The sequence below is a fragment of the Ursus maritimus genome, unplaced genomic scaffold (assembly GCF_017311325.1).
Source record: "Ursus maritimus isolate PB19 unplaced genomic scaffold, ASM1731132v1 scaffold_8, whole genome shotgun sequence".
NCBI classification, from domain to species: Eukaryota; Metazoa; Chordata; class Mammalia; order Carnivora; family Ursidae; genus Ursus; species Ursus maritimus.
Genome location: NW_024426996.1, coordinates 46950645 through 46976317, shown reverse-complemented (window position 1 = coordinate 46976317; position 25673 = coordinate 46950645). Strand labels below are relative to the sequence as shown.

At 36.2% G+C, this 25673-nt stretch overlaps 1 protein-coding gene across 2 annotated transcripts in view; it reads right to left on the bottom strand.

The window, feature by feature from the left end:
* Positions 1-205: 205 nt before the first annotated feature.
* The window catches only part of KCTD8 (potassium channel tetramerization domain containing 8), a 236391-nt gene continuing 210923 nt past the window's right edge, over positions 206-25673 (bottom strand). Inside the window, exons 5-6 of one of the 2 annotated variants that reach the window (XM_040625337.1) lie at positions 3930-3946; positions 206-1483 (exon numbers count right to left, since the gene is read on the bottom strand). In XM_040625337.1, coding sequence (XP_040481271.1) covers positions 1089-1483; positions 3930-3946 — 412 coding nt within the window. In that variant the 3' untranslated portion in view covers positions 206-1088. Of the gene's footprint in view, positions 1550-3929; positions 3947-25673 lie in introns of both variants that reach the window. The other variant, XM_008701511.2, reaches the window with a different exon arrangement.

Genomic DNA, 25673 nt, shown 5'->3' with positions numbered 1-25673 from the left:
CTCTTGTGGGTTAAGGGTTTATTAATCAATCCCAGGGCTATCTGGATTGGACTCTACATCCACTTTTAATTATGTTAAAATGCTAACTTGTCAACATTACAGTTGAACATAGCATTCTCCAGTTTGGGATTTTAAAGGAACATAGGAGACAGTGTGACAACTGAGTATTTTCAAAGAAGAGTCAATAGAAATCAAGGCATTCTAATATATTTTCCTTTTTTTTAATAAATACATAAAGCTCTTTACCATTTCCCTCAATTATTTTGATTAACATGATAATAGGATCTTTCAGAGCATCATTATACCAATTTTCACAGCCTGATGTAAGGACTCATTTCACAGAAATAATCATGACTAGCATTAATAGATGAATGTCAGTGCCATAACACAACAGCATAAGGCATATTTACACCATCTTAACGTACAGAACACCGTACACGTACACAAAAATATCACAGATCCAGAACAAATAAAATCAATCTCCTAGACAGTTTACATTTATAGGCTTCGCCTGAAACATTTTTTTTTTGCTTTATTTTTTTGTAATTTTTTTCTTTCCAAGCAACAAATAGATCTTTCCTACATCTTGTGATTTATTTGTTACATTGTGTTCATGCAAAAATAATAACTTGTTTTATTGCATTAACATTTAAACAGTTTTGGATTTGGGTCCCAAAACCATCATCTAACATTTGACTTGATGTTGCTTCATCCATATTGTCATTTTTGTTGGAGTGATATGATGATTTGTTTTTGGTGAGTTACAAAATGACAAACATATCCAGTTGACCACAGTTCAAAAATCAAGATTCGAAGCTTCTTGATCATGCACATTTTACTTTCATTCTTGCAAAATGAGTTGAATCAGATATGCCATTTTGAATAAACATTTATTTATTTTCTTTTTTCAAAATCATATTTCTAAAAACAACAACAAAAAAGAATGAAAGAAAATACTGTCCCACATCCACTGTTCACAAAAAGGAAGAGCAGCAAGAATCACACTGACCATTGTTAGGATATAGTCAGGTGGTGACACCGTAGTAAACATCCAATGTCACTGAAATACCGCAGGAATGCGACGATTACTATAAGCCATACTTCTGCAACAGTTCAGATTGCCACTGGCGCTTGCGCTCTGGAAAATAATCTGGAATGTGGATTTTTTTAAAATCCTGAATACACTTTTTCATTTCTTCTTCCACACTTAGCTTCTCACAGACTTTCTTTTTGGATAGGTTTGTTTCCCGGGACTTGCTGATGAGCGTCTGAAAGAGTTCACTGTTTCTGCGTTTGTCTGGTGGGGGCATCCATTGCACAGGCGCTTTTTTGGAAGGGCGATCCAATGTTAAGGTGTTGGGTTGGTGAGCTGTGGCCTGCTGGGCACTGGGTGGGTTGTCCTGGGGTGTGCTCGCCTCTGAGTGGCTGTCACAGCTGGAAGTGGAGAGCTCATTACAGGAAGTCCCACTTTCACTTCCTTTATCTGTGACTTTGTCGTGTTTCCTATCTTCATGTTCTTGCTTAGGTGACACTATTTTCTGAGGTGGTCCTAAAAAAAAGAAGAGAAAGAAAAGAAAAGAAAAGAAAAAAGAAAAGAAAAGGAAAGAAAAGAAAATGAGTGGAACAATTAAATAAGTGGGAAGGTCAAATTAAACAAGCTTTATATTTTTAAAATTTTAAACCAAGAACACTTATCTTCAAAAAATTGCTGTTTGTTGCATTAGTATGTCTGAGGGATTAAATATGACATCCAGCTCTATTAATGCACAAGGAAATATGCAGCATGCTGATTATTTATTTACACAATCAAGTTTAGGATGTTTTCTTAATAAGCATTTCTGCCATAATAAATCATCAATAACTTTATGCTGAGAAGAAGATTTTTGTTATTTTAGTTACTGATTCCTGAAATCTAAAAAAAATACCATATGTAAATATTTTGTTAGTCCCATAACGGTTTCATGAGACTCTTAGTTCATTTTTGTTTTAGTTATGGGCTAGGAGTCCTTTGTGTATATATTTGCCATTATGAAAGCAGAAAGTACCATCGCTCTATTTTACAAAGTAGTAGTAGGCTCAGAGGTGCGATAGCCTCATTTATGTTTCCAAGTGGGAGACTGGTTTAAATCTTATCCTCAGTCTCTTAATCTTGTTTCCTGTCTATTTCCTTGAAGAGAATTATGAAACTGAGGTAAGATATATAGGTGCCTAATATTATGGTGAAAAAATATAGTTGAAATATAGTATTTCCTTAAAATACAAGGTTTACCATTTGAGGTAAATTACCTAGGAGGACAATTTTCAGAAAGTGATAGTTTGCCAAGATAATTATTTCAAATACACAGTTTACTTCCAAGAGGGAGCATATTTTATTCTTCTTGACTCTGCTGTGGGATTAGGACCTCCATTTCACATTTATTGAATGTTACCAGATACCCAGAACTATAATAAAACCTTGATTAACTAAAGCCTGACCATTGAGAAATATGTTACTCAAATCTTATTTTTTTTCCTATAGTCAACTTTGATAAACAGGTTATATACATCAGAATGGGGAGTGGGGAAAGGGATCAATATTTTAAGCAATTGCCCAGAAGATTCTACTGTGTAGCCAGAGTTGAGAACAATTGGTCTAATCCATAGAGTCTCAACTTTGGCCACATACGGAATTACCTGGAAAGCTTAGCCTATTGATGCCTTGGTCTTAACCCTAGACATCCCACTTTAATGAGATGTCATCAGGCCATTAGGCCATTTAATAGAAGTAGGTGATTTCAATCTGCAGCCAAGATTATGAAACTTTCCTCAGTCTAATATATAGGAAATGAATTAATGACTAATATGAATACTTTATACTACTCAGAAAAGCAGGGAAACAAATTAACTTTTATGAAAAAAAATACTTTCCATAAAAGCAACCCCTACTTGCAACACGCTATTGGAGCGATATTACCAATTTTCCTATTTAAAATCAGGAGAAACAAAAGAGGATACCAAACATTTGAGTGTGTGAAATTGGAGTTGGGTGGGATTAAAGATTAAAAAATTCTTTAGAACTTTTTGGAATGATGGAAATATTCTATATCTTGACTTTAGTGCTAGTTATAGGGCTGTATACATTTGTGAAAACTGATAGAATTGTAAAACTAAAATGGGTGCCTTTTGTTACGTAACGTGTATCTGAATCGACATAACCAAAAGCAAACAAATAAAAAAACCCTCAAAACTTTAAAGAATATGTACCTGTTTGAGGGAAGGTCTTAACTACTATTTCACACTTCCCTTGTTTACAATACAGTAAAACTCTAAGAAGTGCTGAAAGCACACCAATACATTTCAAAAACATTGCAACCCTGGATTAAAGAGCACAAAACCAAACAGCTATTTTTTTTTTTTTAAGCCTCTGCCATTTTCACTTATGGTAATAGAAAATGGTTGTGGATCTGAGGGATGAGGGCAGAGAAGATGCACTTCTAACACTCCTTGCTCACTAACCCAGATCCATTCTGAACATTCCTCTCTCCTTAGTGGCTGAGGGGCACAACTATGTCCTCAGGCTCCCTTGCCTCCTGGCTTTCAGTTGGATTCAGCCAATGAAAAAGGCTAGCAAGACTATGCCCTCACCCCATCCCACCCCCACGATTTCAGGGATCTCACTGCATTCCTGGACAAAGAGGCATAGCCCTGTCTGGCAGCTCTGTCCTCTCTCCCCCTCCCTCCCTCCTTCTGCCCCCTCTATTTCCATATTCTATAAAGCAGAGGCTCACATCTTGAGGCCTACGGGTGTTAATCATGTCCACTGTAATTGGCATAAGGGTACTGCCACTCTGTTGTAAACTGTCAATATTTAACTTTTCTCAAATTACCCAATTGGATATGCCTTCTCTTTCTTCTGGGACTCTGACTAATAGACCCACACTGGCATCAACCACCTTTTCCAGGGTTACTTGCAGAATCAGTGTTTCAGTGGCATCAGATTTTAGTGGTAATAATACTGAAAAGGAAATGGGTTCAAAGTCCTAGTGATCTGGAATCAAATTCTAGCTCTCTGGCAAATAGTCTAGTGGCCTTGGGCAAGATACATAGCTCCTCTAAGCCTCAATTTTCTCATCTGTAAAATGGGATAAAAGTACTTTCTTCATAGGTTGAGATCAAATAATAAATACCATACAAAAGAGTCTAATACATAAATACCATACAAAAGGGTCCAATACAATAAATCTCAACAATCAGAGTGTATCATTGTGATTTTTTTTTCTAATGTGTCGATGTTCAGGGCCATCTCTGGAGATTTTAAGTTTGCTGAAGGGTTTTAATGTATGTGTTTATGTGGAGCTCGGGGTGGTGGGGGAGGGGCAGCGTCTATTTGCCCAATTACCTTTCCGTGTAAGTGTGACCTCGAGCTAGCACGAGGCCCACCAGACTACTCCAAAATAGGATATAAATAGATGCTTTTCACTTTTTCTGTCTCCTGCATTACTTTAACCAGAAATCCCTACAGAAGAGTCTATGATTTTCATTCCAAATAATGACTAAAAGATTAACTTCAAATACCTGGGAAAACCAATTTATATCTAAGGATAATTGAGTGATGAGAAATCTTTTTCTGTTAATAGGCAAAGGAATAGACCATTTGATAGAGATAGCAGTGCAGAAAGGCAACATCAGAGTGGAAAACAGTAGAGAAAAGGGGTATTAAGTACCACCAGAGCAAACGTTTCGTTCTGTTTTTATTCACTGGGAGAAAGATGCTTAATGATATACGCTAGGGAGGGTACAGAGTTATTTAAAGTTCACGTGTTAGCTAAATAAATTATATACAATTATTATGCCTAATGACATTACAATTTATTCATGGAAATAAGCCTCCTCCCTGTCCTCCCAATATATACACAGACAAATGCAGACACTCCACAATACAATAGAATGCAACGTATGTGTGTTGGAAATGAATTGCTCTTGGAGTGTAAGACAGAACATCCAGGAAGACTTCTGTGACGAAGGCATTAGTCAGTTTAGCCAATGTAGTTATACTGAGTATCACTGTGAGCCAGGCACTGTGTTAGGATCTAGAGAAGCCTCATAGGAGGTGCTCTGGTGAAGCTCACAGGCTATTTTGTGATATTTTATGATACTAACTGTTAAAATTTATGGACACTTTAGAGTATTTCCCACTATAGACTTTAAATTCTGAAAAAAAGAAAGTGGAAACCTGAATTTATTATGATCTTAAGAACTTCTTCTCCTTCTTCTTTTTTAAAAGAACTTAGAATAGGTACAGATATTAACCAGAAACAGCAAATATACACTTTTATTTTTCATTCCTTCTATTTCATAAACTATCTTTAGGCAAGGTGGGCTCCCATCAGCAGACCAAACAGGCTCAGATATTTCTGTTATGACTTAAAGGAAAAGGTTTAATTTTATTTTGTCCACACTTTTGAATGTACAGAATATTATGACAGTTCTCTGTTTAAATCACTAGGAGGAACAAATGGTCTCCTTTTGATTAATGTCAGAATTTTTGATAATGCATAACATATTATGTATTATTATTGGTACTTGATTAAGTATAATTTAATTACTGATAGCTTAGTGGATTCAAATTGGGGTGAAGATAAAATAATAAAATGATTTATGGTTTTTTAATGACATGAAATTTAAGAAAAATAAATAAAATTCAGAGGAAATAATGATTTACTCTAGTTGCTCAGTTTTCTTGAGAATGCCTGCTAATTGTAAGCTTCCAGGGATAATTTAAAACTCTAATTTTATATTATTCCATTCAATGAACCAAAGCCACATAAAATGCCCTAAGCACAAGATGACAAATTATTTAAATAGCACCAAGTCCAAGTCCTGCATATACAGGAATAGCACGTGTGTCAGAAACTTCTCTGTGTCTCTTCAACTAGTGATAGAATAAAATATACACCTGAATGATCGTCCTAAAAGCATTCTGCCCTCCGAATTAGAGCATCAATCAGACTGAGTTTAAGAAAAGAAAACAAAATGTGATTTGGTGGTCTTACCAGCTGGGCTTTCTTCCATCACACAAATAAACTTGCCAGTACTTATTAGAACCAGCAACAAATCAATGAATAAGCAAACCTGTTACTTATTTAAGATTTAACTTTTAAAAGGAGTTAATTATTTAAAAAAGTCCAATACACACATACACCTAGAAACTTTCCCCAAAGTATTCGGACAATTAAATCTTTTCATTTGGCTATTTGCCATTAAATAGACTAGGATTTTCATCTAGAAGTTGATCGTCTTTCAGGGGAATGGCAGCCTTACCTAGGAGACTTGCAAGCCAGCTAACTAGGTCATGCCTCTCCACAAGTATTTTTGTAAGGAAGAGTCAGTACACAACAGGCACACACACACACACACACACACACTATACTCATTTATTATGCTCACATTTTTCTTCAGCGTGGGAACGGCCTTGGAAGATCTGGGTTTGAGCGTGGTTAAGCCACGCTAACAAAGTGCTTTTTGTTTGTCATGGGACCTCTCTAAAATTTGGTTTTTGTCAGTTAAAATGTTGGGTTTGGCCCCTAAATTCATTTATGTTATGAAGTTCATTATTCTAAATTACGTAATGAATAAGAAGGGATTTTCCAGGCAGCAAAATTCTAATTAGATATTAAATATAAAACATTAATGAGTGACTATTAGTAAAAATTACCTCTTAGAATGTGGAAACAAATTCAATTTCCACTAAAGTACTTCACAGAATTACAGGGTTCAAGGATAACTTTAAGTTTACTGAGAGGAAGTATTTAGAAGACATTATCAGTTTACGTTTGTTTCATTAAATCTGTTCCTGTCATGGAAACACAAGCAAAGAGAATAACATTTAAGGCAACACAGTGCAGACTGGCCGGGCTCACACCCTAGTTCAACAACTTACTAGATGTGTTTTTCTTGGGCGACTTTCTTTGTGCCTCTGTTTCCACAGAATTGTGGTAAGGATTAAAGAGCTCACATGTGTAAAGCACTTAGAAGGAGCCTGGCATGTGTAAATGCTCACAATGTTAGTTATTATTACTCAGCATAAATATCCCCTGCAATTTAACTGAATTTTGAGAGAACTAAGGGAGGAACCCAAATACTTCTACTCTTAACTCTGGCTCCACACGTGGTACCTATGAACACATGGATTCCAGGTGTCTCTTAGCTTCTTTAGGCCTCAGTTTTTTATTTAGTAAAAATGAAATAAGAATAGCAATACCTAGTCACAGGGCTATACTAAGAAAGGAGACAATGTATGTTGAAGCAATTCGCCATGCAGTTCTCTCCAACAGATTTGAGAGGGTATGAAGTAACATTTTCATGTTCTAAAAGGAACTTATTTGAGAAAATAAAACAGAAAAGCTCTCCTTTAAGTTATTAAAATGTGTGAATTAAAGGCAATAGTAAAAACATTACATTAAACACAATAAAACAAATTGAAAATATCACAATGGGCCAAAATTGTAAAATTGGGCAAAACAGGACTTTCGATTAATTCCATTGAGTTTTATTACATTGATACAAAAAGGAGGAAATTATAGGTTTTTTAAGTCATTTGGGTGGCTAGGATAGTACAGAAATTAAACGTTAATATTTTCATCTTTAAAAAAGTGACTTCTGGGTAGTTCTGGGTGTAAGCACGTTAAATAATTCCGTATTTTTTTCTTGGAATACACAGGCATTTCCAAATGCAGTCTATGTGTACAACTGCACACTTGAAAAAACCTTTTATTTTAATCTCTCTACCTGCCTAGTGATGATAAAAAAAACCGAATATGTAAAATATATCTGCAAGAGGCACAATTCCCAGAAGGGAAATTACCCTTTAATAGTGCTAAATTCAACGGTGTGTGAATGGTTACGTGCTACTTGAACAGAATGAACCGATCCATCTTACATATTAGCACCACATGTCTCTAGGTAGTAACCAGTTGAGTCAAAAGGGAAAAAAACTTCTATTTTGATTTGCTGAACATTTGTTGAGCACCTACTGTATACCAGGCATAGAGGTAGTTACAAGAGGAATGACACACACACACAAGTAGGTCTGGCTTAGGGTGACAGTAATGTACTTGTAAGGAAAGTTTGAATAGGACAGGAAGGAGGGAGCAAGAGTCAATTGTGATTGGAGTGAACTAAGGAATAGGCATTATTTTTAATTCATCAATTAAATTCTCACACTAAATTGAAACTTAAAGTTCATACAGGAGGTGAGTTCATGTTAGAGTAAAAGGCTATTTGAATAAATAAAGATTAACTTTTATATAAGAATAATTAAACTCATTTTTTTATGTTTTCTATAATCTCTACTATCATTACTTAACCATTTTTATGAATGAAGGGGAATAAAAAAGAAAATAAAAGAAGTGTAATTTGGAAAGGTAGACACGCCGTGGTATTCCTTTTTACATCCTGACGTGATTAGTCACTAGTCCATCCTTTTGATCCACCCTGTGCCTGTTAACTTCTGATTGTACTTATTTATTTACAGTATGTCTCCCAGTCCAAACTGCAAATGCCTTGAAGATAGAAACTGCCTTTCTAGCCAACCATGAAGACTTAATCAGAATAACTGCTTGATCAAATTAATAAAATGCTCTTTACTCCTCTCAATATGTAGAGTATTTACTACTTACTATATCATTCACTACGGAATGAACATTCCCTACCTTTTATGTTACTAAATATTCACCAATATGAACACAGAGTGGTAAGAAAGCTCCCATCATTCCCACATACATATTTGTCCCAAAGTCACACATCTGGTGTCCTATCTTTCTCAGAGAGGTTATGGTTTCCATGAGGGCAGTGACTGTGTCTTGTTTCCTTGTGTCACTCAGTTCAGGAGCTGATATGTTTTGTCACTGAACCAAATGTACTAATAAAGTGAATAAGCAAATGTAATGTAGCATTAAGAAAAAACGTGACAGAAAATATATGTTTAATTGAACATATATTTGAGGAGGTTTTCAAAAGTAATATCGCCTTCCTTCCATTTCATACATCTGTGTCTTCCTAGTAGTTATTTCTGTAGACAATATCCAAGGTCACCTTTGGCTACCCAATGGATTCATTTTTTATTTCCATTTACTTCCAGGTCTTGTTAATTCCACTCTCTTTTTTTTTTTTTTTTAAGATTTCATTTATTTATTTGACAGAGAGAGAGACAGCCAGTGAGAGAGGGAACACAAGCAGGGGGAGCAGGAGAGGAAGAAGCAGGCTCCTAGTGGAGAAGCCTGATGTGGGGCTCGATCCCGGAACGCTGGGATCACACCCTGAGCCAAAGGCAGACGCTTAGTGACTGCGCCACCCAGGCGCCCCTTGTTAATTCCACTCTTACAGTGGCTCTTAAATCAATCCCTTCATTACTGTTCCCATTTCCACCACTTCTAACAGGTTTCTCATTACCTCTTACTGTGTCTCTTAACCAGCTCTCTGACTTCGCTTTAGTCCCACTTCAAACTATTTTTGCCATGTTGCTAAATAAATATTCCTGAAGTCTAATTCCATCAAGTATCTCACTTGTACAAAAACCTTCCAAATAGTTCATTCTGCACACAGGATGAAATGTGAATACCACAACTTGGCATTGAGGATTGTCCTCAGTGCGACCCAAATGATTATCCCAGCCCATCTTGTAGTGCTCCCCATCTAGCAGCCAAAATATGCGTGTTGCTTCTGGTAAATGCCTTGCTTAACCCATGCCTACTTCCCTCCCCACGGACTGTATTCCTTCCATGCTCCACACCCTTCAGAGCCTGTGCCAAACGGTGTTTTCAGCACAAAACCTTCCATTCTCACATTTGGCTATAATTTCTTGCTCCTGCTCCCTTAGCTGTTTGTTTGACTCTATCTCAAAGTATGGAGCCTATTTTGTCTTAAGTAATAGTCATTTCGATCCTAGTAACTTTCATCTCTGTGTTCTGCTCCACAATGCATACACACCAACACGCATACAAACTTTCACTTAGTCACTATGGAACAGAGATTCTTTCTTTTGTAGCTTCGCGTTTCCTGAAGCACCGCCCCCACGACTGGGCTCGCACTAATTCAGTAACTCATTGTTGAACTGAATTAAATGAAATTAGTCTCACCTACAAAGAATGTCTAAGCACACAGGGAATTGTTTTAATCCCAAAGAACATCGTTTTGTCTTGTTTTCTTTTAACTAAACTAAGATAAACCCAAGTATAATTAAGCTTACACGCTGTAACAAAACAAGCAAAAAACAAGGAAGATGAGCCTTTGCTCTCTAGTTACTCTAAATATTCCTTTGGGAAGGTCCCTATATTATTCCTTTCAAGTTATTAAAGAGAAATAAAAAGTATTTGGGAACCATAAATTTGAGGAAAACCCATTTTCTTTGCAGCAGAATTCTACATGGCTTACACGACTGTACCGGATTGTCGCACCTAAATACTTCCAGTAGGAAAGGTATCACATGTTCTCTTGTCCTTTCAGAAGCCCGATCACATGCAAAACGGTTACGGACGCCTTGTCTGAGGGCTACATTTAAAACCGGCCTCCACATTTCACTCATGGGAGCTAGCATTCTGTGGCACATTCATCATTTTTGTGTTTAAAAAATAAATAAACCCCCCTCAAACCCCCCCCCCACAAAACTCCATTAAGATGCCCAGACCCATTTTGGCATTTGGAATTAAGACCTGTGTAATTCTGGGTTCCCACTTCCAAATCTACCATTCCTTATTATTGATATTATTAAAGTGCTTTTCCACGTGCCTAGGTGGGCCTTCTAATGGCCCCCCTTTTCAAGGGACATTCTGTATAAGACGGATAATTTATCTGTTTTTCAAATTTGTGAACACAAGCCGGCTCTTGCTTGCTCCCCGTCATAAACTGGATCATCACACCTGCATGGTGCTTGGCGAGGATTAATGAGAGGTCGTATCTACAACACGTCTGATGGCCCTGGGAGGGGAAAGAAAGGCGCTCTGTAAATATAGGCTGGGGTGACACTTATGATGTGCTGTGTATAACAAATTTATGTGAACATGAAACCATGCTGGTTGTAAATTATCGTTGCTGTTATAAATACGAAACAGTTGTTTCAGGCTTGAGAAAAAACTTTTGATGACAAGAGGGGTAGAAGAGGTTGTGACAAGGCAAAAAGAGAAAAAAAAGAGGGTAATACTCTTGGATTCCAGAAGCAGGAGCAATTGCAGGCAGAAAGTCACAGTTGAGGGGATTTTTATTTGTCAGATCTCTTCAGATCTTGAGTGCCTGCCTGCCAGTAAGTACTTTCAAGTACTTCTAACAATGGTCAGCGAGATGTAACATTTTGTAGCTGCGATACTATTTAATGTGAGTGCCATCTCTTTTCACTTTGAGATTCCTAACAGTGTGCCTATTATGGGAGCAGCTCAGTGCAGAAGCAGTACGGTGAATGGAAAATGGAAGCGTAGATGCTCACAGCAGTTTAATGGGAAGCTGTGTGGCTGTTAAAAAAAAAAAAAAAAAAAGCTCCGCCTTTGGAAATAGCAAAACTGTGTTTCAAGTGAAGTTCTGACACCTCCTAGCTCTGTGTGGCTATGGGTGTCTTCAAGACTCATTTTCCCGTTCTGCTCCAGAGGGACTGAAAATATGGTGCCTCCCTCCGAGAGTTGCTTTAAGTAAAGATACATGTGAGGAAGAGTCTTCCTGGAGGCTGAGAAGCAGCCCCAGAAAATATATCCCTTCCTAATACCTAGAATCTGTAAATGTCCCTTTGTATGATAGTCTTTGCAGATGTGATGAAGGAGAGTGAGATGGTGAAATTACTCTGGATTACCCAGTTAGACCTTTTAAGTCAATCGCAGGCATTCTTACACAGGGGAGTTGGAAGGACATCTGATACACACAGAGGAAAAGGCAGCAGTGTGACCATGGAGTCTGGGGATTGAAATTGATGCGGCTACAAATCAAGGAATACCACCAGAAGCTGGACGAGGCAAGCAACGGATTTTCCCCTAGAAGGTCCTGCTGACACCGTGATTTCTGCCCAAAGTGATTTCGGACTTCAGACCTCTAGAACCCTGAGACAGTAAGTTTTTGTTGTTTTAAGCCACCAAGCATGAAGTAATTCGTTACAGCAGCCACTGGAAACTAATACAAGTCTATTTAGTCTCCTGTCTGGCCCTTCGTAGATGTTAAGTTATGGCATTCATATAAGAGAAGATATTATCCTTAACAACTGGATGATTTTGGATCTGAACTACAGGATCTGAGTTTCTCTATTAAAATACAATCTCTTGCAGTCTCTGCCAGATTGTCATCCTATTTCTCTTCCAACTAATAGCCCATAAGATTTTCGAAAACAGTTATCATCTTTAGTCTGTTCTCCCCAATTATATAAATTAACCATTATTTGTAATAATGAGGTTTATAGTCTCCTACTGTCACATCCCAATACACACTACACAGTAACATTCCCACAAAATTCTCTTTTCTGTCTCCTTCTACACACATGCCTACTCACATCCACCTACTCTCAGGCACATATTACACACACATATACACATACCATGTATACACATACGTGTGTGTGCGTGTGTGTGTACATATATATGCATGTAATTATAGAGCTGTCTCTCATCTGTAACTGATTCCACATACGTCTACCAACTGATCATTCCACGAAATTCTAGCACCACGAGTCTACTGCCTTCTGGACATTTCCTAAACTTCAAATACCATATGCCCAAAAAAGAGCTAATTATTCTTTTCCGGTAAACCAGTTCCTCCTGCTATGCTTCCTGTTTTTCTTTTTTATCAAAGCACCACAATCTTCATAATCAGCCAGGTTTGCAATCTTAGAGCGTTCTTCATTATTTCTATTCCTATCCCCCTATTGATTCCCTGCTCGTGTGACAGCCACCTAATCCGTTATGCCTACTTTAATAATGTCTCAGTCACCCCTCACGTCAGTCTTCTCCCCACAGTTACGATCCTCATTAACTCTTATTGAATCTATTGCAATCACCTTCTAACCTCTTCCTGAATCTATTGAAATGACATTCTAGAGATCTTTTCATCTCTAATATCTACCTCCTGCTATCATCCTAAAATCCCAGCTACAGAGCACTGAAATATAGCTCTTATTATAGTACTTGTTCTCAGAAAATATCAAAGGCTTTCAGCAACATAGCCAATCTGCTAGACCCATAAACAAGACTTTCTATATTGTAGTCCCAATTTAAACTCCAAAACTCGTTTTCTATTACTCCCACTCTCTATTCAAGCCAAATTGGAGATATTAATATTATCCTAAATATCACATGTATTCTTGTCTTCAATTCCTCACCTATGTAAATTATAGAATGATTTTTCTTTTATAGCAGACTTAAATAAATGGAGTAAATTCTGCATGGGCTGTGTGTGTATGTGTTATCTGAGAATATACTTGGTGCTCCTATCTATCCATCTTATGTAATAGACCTCAAACCCCAGGCTACAGGAGTGGATTTATCATCTAGACCAGGCCAGTCATAATACCTTACCAACCCAGCCCCATAATCTAAGGCAAGGATGAGGGTTGGGAGACAAGTAATCTCAGTAGTTTAATAACAGGAAACCCCTGGAACACTAAACCATTGATGAGGGGAGAGAAAAAGAAGGCCTTTACATGTCTGGCCAAAAAGCTCTCAGATGTCACTGCCAAGGACTAAGTCCCCAGCCACAATTACAATAGAAGAGAATAAGAACAGAAAGGGCATTTGGGTGTCTGACTCTGTAATACCTCTGGCCAGCTCCACCTGTTAGACAAGTATTTCAGACCAAATAAAATATTAATCTTATCAGAAAAATCATTTTTATACACCTGTTTAGATATATTTTAGATGCATATAAGCTTGAAATGTAACTGAAACCTCTCTTCTGAAGCAAGTTGGTGACATGTTGATTGTACTGTCATCGGAGAACTCTAACACTTAATGCTAAATGCATAAAGTTAAATTTTTAATGCACATTTTAAGTTATTGGAGAAATTTATATTAAGCAGAAAAAAGGTAAAATCAGTGTGTATTCATGAGCAAATCATTATAACAGCAATATATACAATTTAAGGAATCTCAGGGATTTACTTTTACTCTACTTAACAGGTCCATGGGCCCCCATTCCTGCCTTAGAGCCTGTGACCAGAGTGGGTAAAATACTATTATTGTCCTACACTAAGTTCTCATCCATTCCTGTGTCCTGGGAGAAAAGATCTGTTCCAAGAAGTAAAATAGGGTGCAAGGTGAACACAGATACACACACACACACACACACACACACACACACACACACAGCCAATATATACTTTATTACAGAAGTATGGTCAATTGCAGAAACCAAGATGTATTGTAGTAAAGTAAGTGTTTCACAGCACCCCATAGCAATGTGTCACTGTGTGTCATCTTTTCCTGTGTAGCTATTAGTTAAAGGAGAGAATGAGCTTAGAGAAACAAACTTAGTAATGCAACCAGGACAGTTTCGCTTAGTTCATAGTTTCTCAAGTAAGTACAAGAGTGCAGTAACATTAAACATTTATTGAACACTTACTATGGGCCAGGCACCATGCTAAATGCATATACATAGCATCTCATTTACATTTCACAATAACTTTATAAAGTAAGGGTCCATCATGCCTATTTTACTCATGAGGAAAGCAATGCGTAGGAGGTTATGTGATTTGACAGGTCACATTCGGAAGTGGCAAAGACAGGATTTGGAGGTTCATCTGCCAGACTTCAGAGCTTATACTGAGTTAAGCTCTGAGATACACTGCTTCAAAAGCCTGAAAATGGTGTTTTAAATCAGCTTTCCTGAAATCCTAAACTAGAGCTAGAACTACTCATATGAGCTTCAAGTCCTCCCCCGGTAAGATTGAATTGTGATGTATAGTTGTAAAAAAATTGGGGCTAAAAGTACCTAACTGTACCTAAGTGTTAGAATTTCTTTAGATCATTTATAATATAGTATTATTTTATATCACGTCTAGCTATCTTGACAAGAAATAAGTTAAAAAGACTAATTGTATAAAAATGTGGAATGTGCCTTCTAGCACAGTTCCTTGTAACCATTATTGGGACCAAAGCACTTTAACCAGGCAAACTCTATTTATCAAACTTAAGATTTTTCCTCTTTAAAACAAATGTTTATCTTGCCATATCCTCTGAAAAGCATATTTTTGTGAATTTAGACCAATTAAAAATTCTACATGAATTAGATAAACACAGGTCAAGAAACAAACATGGTTTAAAGAAAAAATATATATTTAAGATGTGAATTCCACTATAAAATTTACATGGTGGAAATAATTAGGAAAACCGATAAACAGATGTAGAATTATAGCAGAGAAAAGCCAGAGAGGATGAGGCAATTATCTTAAGACTCATGACCTGTCAGATATCATAACTTCCAAAATATCAGAATTATATTTGTACAGTAAGGCACTCTTAAAACTGAACCTTTCAATGATGTGCACCTCTTGAAACGTTTTCACATAAGGCCAGAAATTTCTGCTAAGAGCTTTCAGAGCCTAATTAAATAATGAGTAGATTCTGTCGGGATTGAGACACCTTGAACTTCTCATGTCACTTTATAGTGCACTTAGTCTAAGCCTAATATTTCAATAGCAGCAATAACATCAACCTCCCTTTCTGACATTAAAGCCTTACAGATTAAAAGTAAAAGATTGTGAAATGGTGCTAATGAAACCATTACCAGAAAAAAAGATGTACTGGTAATCCTTCGGCGTGGATCAAAATGGCTGTGTGAAGGAAGAGTCTGCACTGGGAATACTCTTGAAAAACCATGTTTAATGACAAGATGTATTAACAGTCATTCATCAAAAGCTTGAAGATAGAAATTTTTTAATATATGAAGCATTAGTAATAGAGTATGCTCCCTCCCAGTAGGATGCTTTCCAGAATTCTCTGTGAAGCTCTGAGAACACAGGATTCACAGAAATGAATATTCCGCTTTGACTTTACGCGGTTCAGTGAAAAGCAATCTGGGGTGGTCACTATTTGCTCACTTTACAAAACTTACTTAAACAAATTGTGTAGAGTCTGAATGAAAATTCAAATATATCCATTCTTTCTAGGGCAAATTTTTCCATAACAAGGAACTAAATGAGGGCTACATTTACTCAGTTATAAGAAAAGTACATAAAGATCACTAATGAATTGGGAATTATGATTTACATTATGATTGATTTTAATACAACTGTGACTATATATCAGCATTAGAAAAGTACAAAAAGAGTATGTTTAACCAATGACTAAAGATTCACAGCTCCTTTGCTTAAATGGTCGGCTGTTTTATTCGTCTTCAGTGTGCTGTGAACTATTTTGCAAGTGGAACTGCAAGATCAAGGTCAAAGATTATTCAGAAGACTGAAGATTCTGAGTGTGTAGATCAAAGAGCAAACGAGAACTATTAATGTTTGCTTTTATTGCATTTGTTCTACTAATTTATCCTGTTTTGTTTATAATAGCAAAAATATACATATAACTAGAATAAAACTTTATAATCAAAATCCTTAGTATTATGTGTCCAAATTCATCTGAACTTGAGCATTTAGCTAACAACAAAAAGGTTGTTTTATAATTCAATTTTTGGTAATATAAATTTTATTAAAAATACTATCTTTTAGCACAGTGCATTCTATAAAACTGAGAGTAAAATGAATTAAACCAACATCGCTTTTATTAGTACTATGTATTTATTGAAAATCATCAGGAGAGATGGCATCATGCTTGAAGTCATAGAGACTACAGAACATATTCCACCCTAGTGTAATATAGTCTAGAAGGGACAGAAAAAGAAATGGAGATTGAATCAAGACGGAAAGCCATTTTTTTAATTGTTCAATCTCTTATTTTTAAATATATTATGGCCAGGAAATGGGGAAGAGAGAGAGAACAAATGAACTAAATCCTTGACAGTGCTAGAAAACAAGAAAACCTTCATGAGCAGAACCGAAAATACTGGGTGACAGAAAGCAAATGAGATCAGTCTAAAGAAGAGTAGAGAAAACATTAGCTTGACACACTCACACGAAAAAATAAAGAATAATTTAGAGAACTCAAGCCCAGAGTAAACTAATTAAAAGAAATGGAAGGACTCTAGGGTCAGATAACAGAAGAAGAAAATTTTAAAAATTCTATTTGGAATCCTCAAAAAGAAATGAGAGGATATTAAGTCTTTAAAGAGTTGACAACTAAGAAAATATATTTTGGGGGGAAATTAAATACTTTAAATACTTTATTTTAAAAGTAGAACGTGATAAAAACATAGAAGAACTTGGCTAAAAATAAAATTAATAATCTGGAATAAAATGTCATGATAATTTCTTAGAATTTGTAGCAAAATGATGCATACATAGAGTATAAGAAAAGAATCAATCCAGGGCGCCTGGGTGGCTCAGCTGGTTAAGCATCTGACTCTTATTTTTGGCTCAGGACATGATGTCAGGGTCATGAAATCAAGCTCCACATCAGGCTCTGTCCTAGGCTTGGAGCCTGCTTAAGATTCTCTCTCTCCTTTTCCCTATGTCCGTTCCTACACCCCACCCCACCCCCACTCTTTCTCTCTAAAAGAAAAAAAAAAAAAGATAAGACTCAATCCATCATGTCCCCATCTAAATAATAGGGATTCCTTTAAAAAAGATCAGAGTGAAAGCAGTGGCAATAATAACAAAATAAATTATAGAAGAAAAATGTCCCTGTCTATGATAAGCATACTTTTCAGATTGAAAGTGTCACTGAGTTTCAAGCAATGTAAAAAAAAAAAAAAAAAAAAAAAGTCATACCTTTATAAATGCATCTCAGTGAATTATTAGAATTTCAAGGTAAAAGAAAAACTTCCAGAAGAAAATAAAGCATCCGACACACAAAAGATTAAGAAAAAGCTTCAGTTTGACAATTTCACTGACCACTCTTGATTTCTAGAAGACTATGAGTCAAAACCTTTGAAGATTTTAGGGAAAAAACAGTTTGAAAGTAGAGACTTCTCCTCAGTTATTTTAGCATTCAAATGTACAAATTATTTGTGGACACACTCAAACATTTTACCATCCAAAGAGCCTCACTGAAAGAATTTCTCAAGTTTATACTCCAGCAAAAATGAATATCAACTTATTCATTTGTTGATTCATACATTTAATATTTATTGAGACTCAATACATGGAAGACATCTTGCTACACAATGGGAGACATATGTAAAATGTACAATGATGTTTAATTTGTCTAATGATGATAGACATTCATTTAACAATCACACAAAGTAATGCAGAGTTGTAACTGCAGTAGGAGTGGTATTAACTGGTATCATGATAGCATATTTTAGGAAGTTATGTTTTACAAAATGTAAAGGAAGGGCTTCACTCAGGAAGGAATTGTGAGGGTAAAGGAATTATAGAAGGTACTGGATGACTAGGGGAGGGAGGAGCAAGAGATACAAGCTTGAGCAAAGTGCCATTTGCATGGAAGCGTGAAAAGTCATAAAAACTGAATAAAGGCAGCACACCTCTGCACCATGGCCCAAGCTGGACCACAGAGGTTGTAGACCATTCAAGTTCTTATAAGACAATTAGTGGTGGTGGTGGTGGTGGTGGTGGTGGTGGTAGAGAGAGGTGAAGATAGAACAGAATTTTAGAACGCAAAAACCAATAGAATCTAGTGATGAACTGGTGGTGGGTAAGAGGAGAGAGTTGTGAGGGAGGTAGATGTATCATGATGGCACTTAGGTTTCTGGCCTTTGTAACAGATTGGATGGTCTGCCATACTGAGGTGGTAGATACTGGTGGAGAACTAAGTATATGAGAAAAAACCATGAGTTCATTTATGGTTGCAACTACTAGAAATAGTTTAAACTATCCACATGGAAATTCAGGTATGCTTTTGAACATATAATTCTTTGTATCTCAAAAAAAAAGTCCCCTGAGTCCAAGAAAGTAGGCAAAGAACATAAGAAGTTGAAAAAGGAAATCACTAAGTCATAATATAAATATAGTTATGTTAATCTAGAACCAAGATCCAAATGATTACTATAGGGAACATGAGGGGGTTGAAAGGAATTAATAGTATACTAAGGATATGGGGAAGGAGAATAGATCCTGATTAATTCTCTATATTAATTCTACATATTGTTGGAAAATACGTGAAGCATGTGTTAAAGTTTTTAAACTACTAAAAGAATAAAAATACAAAGTATGCTTGGAAAAACAAGTAAAAAATGAAATGGAACAAAATAAGTGATCAATAAAACATAATGTAATACAAATTATCAAGACAAAAACATCAAGTCAAAAAAGTAGTAAGTTGAAAATATGAAGATATTTATTAATAGATGACTAATGTGAGGTAAAATTCCTAAATGACAGAGGTAAAAATAATAACTTAATCATTTTTCCTATTTGAATGTTTTAAATATTCAATATGTGTGGATATTTTAAATATTCAAAATATATTTAATATTTGAATAGCTTCTAGCTAGTTTTTTGGTTAAAAACAGGACACTTTTCAATACTAGCCGTTTTGACTGGTGTGAAGTGATATCTCGCTTTGGTTTGGATTTGCATGGCCTTGATGATGAGTGATGTTGAGCATCTTTTCACGTGTCTGTTGCCGTCTATATGTTCTCTTTGGAAAAATGTCTATTCAGGACCTTGGCCCATTTTTTAATTGGATAATTTTTTTTTTGGTGTTGAGTTATATAAGTTCTTTATATATTTTGAATATTAACCCCTTATCAAATATATCATTAGCTAATATCTTTTCCCATTCAGTAGATATGAGATATTACCTCATACCAGTCAGAATGGCTAGTATCAAAGGACAAGAAATAAAAAGTGTTGGCATGGATGTGGAGAAAAAGGAACCCTTGTGCACTGTTGGTGGGAATGTAAATTGGTACAGCTATTGTGGAAAATAGTATGGAGACTCATCAAAGTATTAAAAATAGAAATATCATATGATTTAATAATTCTGCTACTAGGTATTTACCCAAAGAAAATGAAAACACTAATTTGAAAAGATACACACACTCTTATGCTTAGTGCACCATTATTTACAATAGTCAAGATATGGAAGCAACCCAAGTGTGGATGAGTGAATGAATGGATAAAGAAGATGAAGCATATACATACACAATGGAATATTACTCAGCCATAAAAAGGATGAGATCTTGCCATTTGCAACCACATGGATGGACCTAGAGGGCATTATATAAGTGAAATAAGTCAGAGAAAGGCAAATACCATCTGATTTCACTTATACATAGAGTCAAAAAAAAAAAGTCAACAAGCAAACAAAAAATCCAAGCAGATTTTTTTTAAAAACTTTAAAGATTTTATTTATTTATTTATTTGAGAGAGCGAAAGAGGGAGAGAGCATGCATGAGTGGAGTGGGGGGCAGAGGGAGAAGCAGACTTCCTGATGAGCATGGAGCCCAATCTGATGCAGGGCTGGATCCCAGGACTCTGGGATCATGACCTGAGCCAAAGGCAGATGCCCAACCAACTGAGCCACCCAGGTGCCACAACCAAGCAGATTCTTAAATACTGTGAAGAAACTGGTGGGTGACAGAGTGGTGGGACATGGGAGAAAGGTGAAATAAATGAAGGGGATTAAAAGGTACAAACTTCCAGTTATAAAATAAATAAGTTGTGGAGATGAAAAGTACAGTATTGGGAATATAGTCATTAATATTGCAATAATATTATATAGTGACTACACTTATTGTGGTGAGCACTGGGAATTGCATGGAATTGTCAAATCAATAAACTGTACACCTAAAACTAATAAAACATTGTATGGACTATACTATTTTTTTATGTTTTATTTATTTATTTAGTAATCTCTATGCTCAATATGGAGCTTGAACTTACGATCCCAAGACCAAGAGTTGCATGTTCCTCCAACCGAGCCAGCCAGGCATCCCAATGCAGCTATATTTTAATAATGAAATAAAAAAAAAAGGCAGATTTCACAGGTTCACAACCAAGTCACACAGGGTTCCGCACTCAGGAAGGCTGCACGCTTGGTTTTATGTTTTGCTGTTAGAGTTTTAAAACAACGATTTACATTTTGAACTTGTGTTTTACAACTGAAGTCCAATAGAGAAAAGGAGCAGAGGGAGCTGGGGAGATAGCCATGAGTGCCTCAGTCCCTTGCCACCCTATTTGCCTATAGTATTTGGATGCCTCATGATTGTAAGATTTCAGAGAGTCTCAAAGCAAGTCTAAACATCTTATATTAACATTAGGTAAAGTGATAGGAATGGGGGGGCACTATAGCCCCCAGGGCCACGTTCTCTGTTCCAACCAGAACTTGCTTGAATTCAGAAGGAAAGCAAATTGCACTCTAAATAACAAGAATAACCAAGAATCCTATCATATCCTTTCTTACTCATCATTATACTAAACATAATGACGAAGAAAGAAATGGAAAGAAGGAAATTCATAGTTCTTTTTCCTTTGATCCTTCAGATCTCTGGGGAAATGGTAAGATCTATGTTATACAAATTTATCCAAGGAATAGAAAATGAGAGAAATTTTCCTAACCAATTCTGTAAGCATCATAACCCTGATCTCAAATCCAGAAACACACATACACACAGAAAAGAATATTGCGGGCCTATCTACTTTCTGAACAGAGATATAAGATCCTAAATAAAACATACACAAATTTAATCCAACAATATATCAAATGGAAAATGTATCATGACCAAGTGATATTTATCTCAAAAATGAAAGTGATTTCATCACCATAAAACATTACATACATAGGAAGAAACATTAAATAGACCCAAATATGCATACCTGATTTATTTTTTTATTTTAATGTTTTTTTAAATTATATTATGTTAGTCACCATACAGTACATCCCTGGTTTCTGATGTAAAGTTCGATGATTCATTAGTTGCGTATAACACCCAGTGCACCATGCAATACGTGCCCTCCTTACTACATTGTTGGTGGGAATGCAAGATGGTACAGCCACTCTGGAAAACAGTGTGGAGGTCCCTTAAAAAGTTAAAAATTGAGCTACCCTATGACCCAGCCATTGCACTACTGGGTATTTACCCCAAAGAGACAGACGTAGTGAAGAGAAGGGCCATATGCACCCCAATGTTCATAGCAGCATTGTCCACAATAGCCAAATCGTGGAAGGAGCTGAGATGCCCTTCAACAGATGACTGATTTATTTTTTTAATAGTAAACTAGAAATTGGAAGAAAAATAATTTCTTGATAGTGAGGTACAATTTCTATTACAGTAAAAATTCATCCCCAAACACCTGTCATTATTACTACTGTTCAATTGTTTCCTTTGAGTATAGTTAATATAATAAGTAATAAAAAATAAGTAGAAATATTGAAAAGGGACAAAAGAAGCATCATTATTTCAGATGATATGATCTAGAACAATTGAAAAACTCTTTAAGAGAGTTTCATAAAGAAGCTAGGTAGAAGATCAACATAGAAAAATCAACTGCTTTCTTTTATATCTGCAGTGTTAATTAAATATATATATATGAAGTTACATATATATGTATATATGTATGTATATATGTACATATGTGTATATATATATATTTAAAATAGGTCACACTCAGTGTAGCAAGAATGTATGTATGTATGTATATACATATGTATATATGTATATGTATATATGTATGTATGTATGTATGTACATATGTATATGTATATATGTACATATGTATGTATATATGTACATATGTATATATATATATTTAAAATAGGTCACACTCAGTGTAGAAGAAAAATTCTAATCAACTCTGGATAAACATAATAAACTGATAATTTTTGTTTCACACTAAACAAGAGGTATCTGAGGGAAACTATGAAACTTTGGGATGATTCGACTTTAGTGACAGATCCAGAGAAATAGAATAAATGGAGGGAAAAAGTATTTTCCCTGTTAGAATAATATTGTAAAAATCTAATTATCCCCAAATAAATGCATAAATTCAGTGCAAGGCTAATATAAATCTCAACAAGGTTTTATATGTAACTTGTCAAACTGATACTAAAATAATTTGGGAAAGGAAATATACCAGAATAACCTACGTTATTTTAAAACAGAAAAAAACAAAAACAAAAAACAAAAATGAGAGTCTGGCCTTCCTAAATATCAAATTATACTTTAAAACTTTATCATGATTGTAACAATGTGGAAAAATTATGTCAATGAAATGGAATGGAAAGTGCAAAAACTAAACTATGTACCTATAGAAATTTGGTATTTGAATTCAGTGGAGAAAGAATGCACTGTTCAATGAATTGGGTTAAAGTAATTTGCTATCAATTTGGAAAAACATATATATTTATACCTCACATTATATATAAAAACAAATTCTAGATAAATTAAAAATCCAAATATAAACAATAAAACTATTAATGTATTCAAAGAAAATACAGTTTTTAAAAAATAATTTTATACTGATAAAACTCAGAATCAATAAAGGTAAAGCATGAAGGGCTTGTTTCATAAAAATGTAAAGTTCTATAGGATGAAAGTTACCACCACAAAATTAAAGACTAGTCACAAACTGGGGAAACAACAAGTATAATGTATTCTGACCCCCAGAAAGATAAACCAAGTAGTCAGGCTGATGGAAACAAATAGTACATGTATTAGGATAAAACCACTGTAAGACATGAGATGAGGTGTGAGGGATAATCTTGTTATCACTGCGTGGCAGAATTAAACTAACCATGTCATAGGCAGTATTGGACAGTTACAGGTAGCACCACCACACCATACCACATACACACACACACACACACACACACACAGACTCCTCATGGAGGCCCTCGAGAGAAGTAAAGCAAATGCATCTTTCTTGGAAGTGTTCAGGTTCCAAATAAAAAATGGTAAAAAGCTGAATGGAAGCACACCGATCTGATAAGAGTAGTTTCTCTAGGTAGAAGAACCTGGGTATGGGACCACTTTCTTCTTATTTTTTAAAATTTGCTATGAGTATGTTTTCATTTCTTGGTGACTACGAGAGCATGGGGGAGAGCCAGGATAAGAGACTTGGCTTCAAGTCTCAGTTCTGCCTGAGACCAGCAGGCACTTTTGAGAAGGGATTCCACCAGTTTGGACCCCAACTTCGATTCAGAACACAGTTTCAAGAGAACCACCAGTTCTGCCCTGCTCTGAATTCTGCAAACATCCCAGATGAAGGATATGGAGATTTGGGACGCAGTGTTTCCTACTGTAAGACCTAGCTACTATCTATCCCTTTGACTGAAAACAGCCTCCAGCCACAAGCCCACAGCATGTGTACCCAATTTTCACTGCTCCTGGTGATCAAGATGAAACTGTTCTATATTACATAACCAGGTCATTGCTGCCTCTGTCTAGGGCCTCATGTGGATTACGGAAAGGGAATGAGAGATATCTATCCAGTGACCCAGGCACTGCGGCAAGCAGTCCTTAGTCAAACCTGCGGACTGCTCTCCTTGCTCTGGGCACCAGAGCAACGTCAGCTCATCTAAACTCACATGAATTTTTGTTCATCTCCAGTTAGACTGGGAGCTTCTAATTGAGAAGGAACTGTGTCTGAAGAGTTGCCAGAAGCCCAGGGTTGCAAGACAGGCCTGGGTTCAAGCTCAGGCTTAGTCACTGCCCGGCTGGAGGTCGCCTTAGGGAAGGTACGTAAACATCTTCCTACCATCAGAGATTTCCCACCTACGAAGAGCTGTTGTCAGGTTACACGAGACATGTAATACAGGTACAGCATTTTCATATAGCAGGCTCTCATGATTATTTTAAGAGTTAGAAGATATAAATACTAATAATCACTCAAAATATTCTTTTACTAACAGGTCCTTTTCTAACAGTTGTACTTAGAAGAACTTTGAAAAATAGTATATTTCTGCCCAAGGATCAGATGAGAAACCTGATATTGGAGATAGGAGAGGGCTTGATTCTAATACTTGTGTTGTCACTTCCCAGCTGTGTAACCTTGAACCCACCATCCCTTGTATTCCTTATATGTAAAACAGAGATTAAGATGTATCTTTCACAAAGCGTTTGCCTTGTACTCAGTAAGTACTCAATAAATATTTTTCTAACTAAATAACTTATTCTTTAAATGCAGTGTAAATAGAAATGTATGGTATGAATGGACCATCATGTTACACAATCTCCTTCACATTTGTTTGCTTGTTTGTTTGAGAGAGAGAGAGAGAGAGAGAGAGCAGGGAGCAGGGGGAGGGGCAGTGGGGGAGGGAAAAGCAGACTCCCCACTGAGCGTGGAGCTAGACGTGGGGCTCAATCCCAGGACCCGGGGATCATGACCTGAGCCTAAGGCAGATGCTTAACTGATTGAGCCACCCAGGCACCCCTCTCTTCTATGTTTTTGACCAACACCATCTTCTCAGTGAGTTCGACTCTGACCACTGTATCTGGTTATAAACCACCTTCACTTCTGTCCTCCTGATTCCCATCCTGAGTGGAAAGTCCCCATGCATCCTGCTCCTCTGTCCTATGTTATTAGAACACAAAACTGTTTTCCCACCAAAGGTGTGTGTCAACATGTGAACTGAATGTTTTCAAACAAACATTTATCTCCTTAATTCTTTGGAGGGGGTAAAAACCTGCTGGGATGTGTCACCCATGTCAACTGCTACACA